This window comes from Coffea arabica, chromosome 2c, assembly GCF_036785885.1.
Source record: "Coffea arabica cultivar ET-39 chromosome 2c, Coffea Arabica ET-39 HiFi, whole genome shotgun sequence".
NCBI classification, from domain to species: Eukaryota; Viridiplantae; Streptophyta; class Magnoliopsida; order Gentianales; family Rubiaceae; genus Coffea; species Coffea arabica.
The window spans coordinates 28,549,326-28,556,862 of NC_092312.1; the positions used below are offsets into that span (position 1 = coordinate 28,549,326).

Consider the following 7,537-nt stretch of genomic DNA (forward strand, 5'->3'; position numbering starts at 1 on the left):
GTCTTTGTCTCTCCAGAAGAATATGACACGTGGGTCCCAATCTTTTGCTATTCTTATTGAAGTTTCAAGCTACTAAGAAGTGTTAATGGTACTCAATTAAACATTCATGGAACACATGTGGACCTGCGAGTAACACACATCATGTGATGATTGGTGTTGAAATTTTCAAAATCCAAATGCATAATAAAAAATTTAATAACATCAACGGCTGGAGTTTGGAAATCAACGAAATATTTTTGTTTATTTTGGAAGTTGCTTGCTAAACAAAAACTACACAGAAATATTCTGCAGTAATTACCATGAAAATTTTTAATTTTTTCCTTCTAGTTGTGGTGTCATTATCCACAGCATTGTCATGAAAGGGACGAGAATTTTGGTGGACAGAATAAAAATTTGTTGAGTGTTTACGTGGTTAACCATTTTGCTTCTCGTTATTATAAACCATGACTAGTTGACTAGTTCTGAAACAAGGTTTGTCAAAATTCAAACTTTAGAAGTTTAAGGTGTTGAAAAATCTTGTTTGACAAAAAAGTGCAAATACTTTTTGCTAAGCATGAAATTTAGCTTTTCTTCCCAACTTACCAAACGTGGCAAAGATAACGTTTGGACTCTGATTCATCCAAGATTTAAGCTCGTACAGTAACATAAATCTTCTGTGCCTTACATTAGGGACAATCAGGTGAATTTGCCTTACATTATTTTGAAAACATCAGCAACATGAAAAAAGATGTAATGAAACAAGTTGTAGTAACCACAATCCTCTGTGCCAAATAACGGGGCAGACTCTTTGAACTGAGGGCACAAGAATTTATTTATTTTTTCAGTATTTCTTGAGGAATTCTCTGGCAATCTTTCCATTGCCTCCCTTAGGATAGAATCCTCCTGGAACATGCTCATTACCAGTGCCATAAACAATCCTCAGTATCTCCTCTGGACCCCTCTCATATGAGATAGAGTAGGAATTGGCAGATAAAACGTTGCTTGAAGTCCGTCCTTCGGCGCCTAGCTTCAGTGGGACAAAGATCCCTTCGTCCTTGATGCCATCCTTGCCCAACTTGTTTCTCAGCTTTGAAATGCGAATAGTAAATTCAGCAACTGTTTGATTGTAAGGATATACCACTTCTTTAGCTCGTTCATAGAGATACATTCTGATTACTGCATCTTGGCCTGATTCAACTCCTAGTAGTCCCGCCAAAAGCTACAAAATTAAGGAGAAAAAATATATGTGAATCACATACACGTTTTTTTCAACTTAGCTATCTTGCTTATTGAAACGAAAAAAATTCTTAACTTTTTGAATATGCTCAATCATGGATTTTTGGCCTGAATCTTAATGGACTTACACGCTTGGCTCGATAGCCTTGGAGTAAGGGATTTGTGCCAACATAGCCTACTAGGCCTACATAGGGAATTACATAAGAAGCCAACATGTAGTTGAGGCTGTTGCTGTAGGGGTTGAAGGGAGGGTCGAGTTTGTACCCAAATGCTTCATCAAAGAGCTTTGCAAAGTTTTCAGCACGGAGGTCCAGCTGTGGCCTTGGGAACAAACCTACCGTATCTCTAAGCGCCCTAAAGTTCAATGACCAAAGAAAAAATTGATGATCAGATATACTTCACGATTGGGATTCTAGCTCTAATATAGTAGAAATGAATAAATACATATGAACCTGAGATGGCCAACTTCTTGATAGGCAAATTCAGTGATAATGTTCTTTGTAAGAAGATCGAGATTGGCTTTTTGGGCACCGATGGGAGGAGGGCCTCCCTTGGGCAATTCAGGCTCAACCACGTCGAGCCCATGGCCTAAGGCACCCCACAAGAAAAATTCTGCTTCCAAGAACTCTAGATTCACTGGAAACTGCAACAGTTCAATGTCTTTCTCGTATAGTGGAAGTGATTTTTGGGGAAAAGTTGGCTTGCAAGGTTGAGGGGAAAATGATGCTGTGGATGCTGTGCAAGACACCATCAAGATCATGAACACGACTGTTTGAGGCTTATATGATAAAAGAAGAGCCATTGTTCGACGGCAGAATGAGAAACAGAGGTTGAGAAGACGTGATTTGAGTTTTGAGATGCATTGATCGAGAAATTTGGTGGTAGTATTTATACTGGGCTTGAACATTGACATGTATTTCTTTCGAAGTACGTTAATCCTTGACCTGGACAAATCTCCACCCGAAAATTGTGTAAACAATTGTTAACCAATCAGAAATGCACATGCACGTCATGAAACACAAAAGTATCAGATCTGCATAGCTAAATTATACTAATAGAGTAAATAACATTGATTTCCCTTTAAGTTTGTCAAAATTGCAAGTAGCTGCTCCATTTGTTGCTGAAGCTGTTTTTAGAATAAGTATATATAAATATATATATATGAGGAAGCATTGGTTTAAAAGTCGAGGTTGAGAATCCAAACTTTAAAGATTGTAGATTCTAATTCTCCTTTTTTCTTGACGCTTCTTAAATCCCATCCTTTGTATACTAGAGAAAATATATGTGTGAGTTGATTGTCAGCAAAAATGTTTTGGACATTTCAAAATGACCATAAAACTGAACCTAGTATTGATTTCTCTCTGGTCAAATTGTGGACTAGTCTTTTCGATTAGTTTGACTGTGCAATAGACTTAAACTATTTGATTGATTTTAAATCAATTATGTACCTCTCTGTGGCTGGAAAATTCCGTGTTTGAAAATGCCAAAAATTTGGAGGAAGGAATATGGACAAAGGGATTCTTTTCCCACACAAGCAATTGATATATCAAGAAGAATTCATGATTCACATGGAACCCTTGGGTGTCTTATACCAGCATGCCTTCTGGTTTCTTAAGAAATTCGGTCCAATGTTTCATCTATGAATCATGAGTTAAAAGTCACCGCTAATATCTTTCAGATTAAGTTTGTTGGTCATATTCTGGTATGAAATATGACCTGCCGAATTGCTGTGGATACATGCTGCCCTAGGCCTGCAAGTTCTGGAGTAAGGTACTTGTTGGTTTCTTTGCATTTTGCAGTTGCGGTCCCATGAATGAGTTTAAAGTCACTGAAGTACGTGCAAAATCTACGGACTCAGTTACTGCTTTTGGACTTCAGTTACCATTTTGGCCATTTAATTAAGGGTCTGTTTCGATTCAGGTGTTTTTGACATATAGATTTTCCAAATACAACAGTAACACAATTTAAAAACACTCTAACAACATTCAAAAATACCGAAATACACTTACCCAAAAAAAAAAAAATTCTAGCTGTCTTTTCAATCTCCTCCAGAACCGCCCTTGGAATCTGAGGTGACTGCATAGCATAAGATAGCAGCCTTTTTGTTTTTCTTTGATTTATTTTATAGCAATACCTCTTTTTTTTTTTTAATAAACAACATACCATTATTGTAACTAGTAATAGGTGATGTGCTTCTCATATGATTATATCATAAAATGTACTGTTTCTTATGTACAAATTTTTTGAGAAATTTTATTGTTAACATCATAATTTAATATTTAGATTTATCCATCTTTTTTTCAGTTTTCTACTGTTACTTTAGGACTTTTAATGAAAATTTAAAAAAAAAACCCTTATAGGGCCGATTCCATACACTATAAGTCAACCTTTGAAATAAAAAAAAAAAGAGCATAATAGAAAATATAAAAATATATGCATTCCCCAATTGGTATGCAGTGACATATAAGGGATAAAATTAAACATGACCCTAAATATAATACGTTGTGTACATGACTAAATCCATTAGAATTTTTCATTTTCCGTTAGAGGTCCTATATTTTTTGTGTAAAGATAAATGACTAAAATGGTCACAATATTAGATAAGGGACTAAATTGGCCAAAATCTCAAAGATGAGAGACCAAAATGGTCATTTTCCGGTATTTTAATTGTTTTGTGAAAATAACCGAGAGCCAATGAGAAGACTAAACGATGGGTGAATTAAAGGGCGCGATCAACATTGAAATTTGTAAGATATGGAAATTGAAATTTCAGAGAAGGATGGAGAACTTTAATAGACAAAAGAGATGATAGGGCTATTCAATCGGGAAAAATGCTCGGTGGCAACTTTTTTTAGTTTGGATAGCCATTTGATATTTTTACTACATTTTTTTAAATTTGTTTCTTGATTTTGCATACGATGAGTGTCATTCTTTTGGGAATGTTATTATAGTCATTTTGAGCTATGAAGGAAGGTAAGTATAATATTTGAAATTAGAGGGGTGCTAGGTTGAATTATTGAAAATCTTGGGAGAAGTTTGTGAAATCATCCATAAAATTTTGTAATTGTTCCCCGTAAAAAATGTGCACTGAATTAAGCCAGACATTGCCATATGGGGAATAAAGAAGAGAAATTTATGTTGATACAGCAAATAATTGAGATTAGGAGGGATGGTAGCATATTGCGTTGATACCTAAAGTAAAAATTGGCAAGCAAGTTCACGAGAAATATTTTAATATGCATGGTAGAAAAAAAATAATCACGAAAAATAAAAATTACGTTAATAGAATATAGAACTTCCCGGAAAAAAAATGCAAATAACGAAAAGGATATACAACACCAACCAAGCTAACTGGTTCTTTTCCACAAGCTTCGGGATTAACAAAATCTGTGAAGACGGAAGCAGGTACGATTGGTTAAGGTCTAGTTAGGTGCAATTACATAGAATAAAATTTATAAGTACAACAAAATTATATAAACGTATCCTTATACTATACACGAATGAGTTGTGGTTAAAGGGGAGTTTAAATTTCAATCGCGTGGATAGGGGTTTTTTGGAAATCTAGAATGTTATGTAGCTTTTTTTTAAAACTTGTAGTATAATCGAAGAGAACACGTGTTTAGGTATATTTATCGAAATGCTCTCATTTTGGTACATTTAAAGTTTTAATTTATAAAGATATCTGGATATTTGCTGAAATATGAAATTATTTTGTAACCGTATTTATATCGAGAACAACTCATATAAGTTTATGTGTTGGTGTAATTACTGAAATGGTGTTATAAACACATTTAATTAAAGTGTGATTTTTGTTGTGCAATTAACACAAAAACATATTAACACATTGTGCAATTAACACGTTGCTAGAACTAGTTGTTGGAAGGTATTCCTTTGTTTGAAACAACTTATATCTTCTCTTGGGTGATTTTCAACTGACATTTGTAGGGGTCTTTTGGGAATGATAAAATTATAAAAGCATTGATGAAATAAAGTGTAAAAGTGTGTGATGCAATTAGAATGTACTATTATTAGTTTTGTCATATTTGAAGACTATTTCTTTCCAGAATATATTATTATTTATTTAATGAAAAAATTTCTTTAACCACAGGCACCAAACATCCGCATGATACACGGGACTCCCCCTAGTACCACTTAATGTAGATAGTGCAACAATTGTACAATTGTATTTAACCTCCAATCGTACCTGTCCCAAATCCAAATATGTGATTTTAAATCAATTGTTTACTTCTTTTGTGGCTGGCATAGTTATTAAATCCGGCCCGGAGAGGAGATCGGCGAAGGAGGTGGGTCAACAGGTCACTGGTTCAACCAGTGGATGAGTGGTTGAACCAGTGGGTCACTACATATATTTAAATATTATATTTTATAAATTTTGATATAGGATATATGAGATAAATTGTAATAAATAATGTCATAACAAATATTCATTTAATTTAATTTGCTATAGAATATTTAATTCATATAAGAATCAGCAAAACATAAATTTAATTAGTAATCCACCAAACTTCAAGTGTAGATGTTTACTGTAATTATCTAGGTTATTTACAAATTTTAAATGCAAAAAAATGTTTAAAAAACAATATTTGTCTTTAAAATAAATTATGTAATATGTTATTTTTGAAATCTATTTTATAATTTATAGAATATAGGGGTCATAAGTTTTATTAAAAGATTCCAAATACATTTGTTTTGGAGAGTTTAAAAAAATAAAGATGAAATTAACAAAACATTCATATAGCATAAGAATGGCCATTACTGAACAAGTGATAAAGTGGCCTGGTGGTGAGCTACGCACAAACAATAACGAAGGTCTGAAGTTCGAATCCAAGCAAAGGTTTGGAAAAATATTTTTTCCTCAAATCCGGTCTGCCCACAAAACCGGCTGGATTTTCGGTTTAATCCGGTTGAACCGTCGGTCCGTTGAAAAGTCAACGATTCATATGCAGAAACGATCCAATTGAAGAACCGGCCCGGTTTAGTGACCGGTTTGCCGGGTTGACCGGTCGAACCGTCGGACCGAGTCGGGTTTAATAACTATGGTGGCTGGAAATGTCCGTGTTTGAGAAAGCCTAAAATTTGGAGGAAGGACTATGGACAGAGGGATTCTTTTCCCACGCAAACAATTGGTATATTAAGGAGAATTCATGATTCGCATGGAATATTGGAACCCCTGGGTGTCTTATATCCGCGTGCCTATGTAGGAATCATGAGTTAAGGTCACCGCTAATCCCTTTTAGATTAAGTTTGTTGGTCATTTTTTGGTATGAAACATGACTCACTTAATTGCCGTGGCTGACCTTACGGATTGCATAAGGAACTATACATGCTGCCCTAGGCTTGCGAGTTCATGCTTGTAGATCATAATACTATTATTAATATAGTAGTAATCCAAGCCTAGTTCTTGGTTCATTTTTTTTTTTATCAAAAGATAATATCTAGTCTAGCCTACTCCTACTCTAACCTACACTTGGAGGGAGGTCCAACGAGGTCTAGAGAAAGCGACGGGAACCAAACCACCATCAAATTAGATAGATGCACTATGCATCTGTATGAATTTAAAAGAAATCACATATAATGGCACATTAATGGGAGGCAAAGTTTAAACCTTTGACCTCGCACTCCATCAAAACTTAAAGTTTTTGGTTGTGGCCAATAGCCCAAAGAGCGGTTGGTTTAGTTCTTGATTAATGGATAAGGAATTTGTTGGTTTCTTTACATTTTGCATTTGCAGTCCCATGCATGAGTTTAAAGTTCGTGTGGTCACACAATAAAGTATCATTCGAACTTATTCTAAGCAATAACTCTTCTTTTTTTTTTTTTGTTAGCCATCAACTCCTACTCCTATTGTAATCTACACTAGTGGAGAGAGCCCGACTAGGTCAGAAGGGACTAGAGGATTACAATGGGGAAAAAAGGAAAGGAAATATGCCGCTGTTTTGGACTTCAGTTGCTATTTTGGCTATTTAATAAAGTTTTTGCTAAATAACTCGTTCCTTTTTACCATATCAAGTGGATAGGTTCTCAAAAAATAAATGTAGGAAAAAGAACAGGGTTTTAAAATTGTTTTCGAATTTTTTGGCAAGCCAAAACCTTATGTTTCTCTTCTTTCTTGTGAGACTTAAGGATTGTAACGTCTTGGATTACGGCTTATCTCCAATCTGCTTTGCTTCCGCAATAAAAGAGTACGTTACACATTGGTCACTATTAATGACCAATTGTGCTACAAGTTTTTAAAGCAGGTTATCCCTCCTTTTTTCTCATGAATTAAACAAGTGTTCTTTAGTTGCATGTTTATTCATGC

General features: G+C 34.7%; 1 protein-coding gene across 1 annotated transcript; it reads right to left on the reverse strand.

Moving 5' to 3' along the window:
• Window positions 1–640: 640 nt before the first annotated feature.
• LOC113722987 (ferritin-like catalase Nec2) lies at window positions 641–2,091 on the reverse strand. The gene is made up of 3 exons (XM_072075642.1): window positions 1,668–2,091; window positions 1,344–1,569; window positions 641–1,198 (listed from the first exon to the last, which is right to left on the reverse strand). Exons 1-3 carry the CDS (start codon window positions 2,015–2,017, stop codon window positions 821–823), a joined length of 954 nt encoding a protein of 317 aa, XP_071931743.1. The 5' UTR covers window positions 2,018–2,091; the 3' UTR covers window positions 641–820.
• Window positions 2,092–7,537: the final 5,446 nt, after the last annotated feature.

Excerpts from the sequence above, each read along its gene's own strand:
- LOC113722987 (XM_072075642.1), bottom strand. The coding sequence starts at position 2,017 with ATGGCTCTTCTTTTATCATATAAGCCTCAAACAGTCGTGTTCATGATC. Across the intron at positions 1,570-1,667 it reads CAAGAAGTTGGCCATCTCAG|GGCGCTTAGAGATACGGTAG; the intron begins GTTCATATGTAT and ends ATTGAACTTTAG. Across the intron at positions 1,199-1,343 it reads AAGGCTATCGAGCCAAGCGT|CTTTTGGCGGGACTACTAGG; the intron begins GTAAGTCCATTA and ends TTAATTTTGTAG.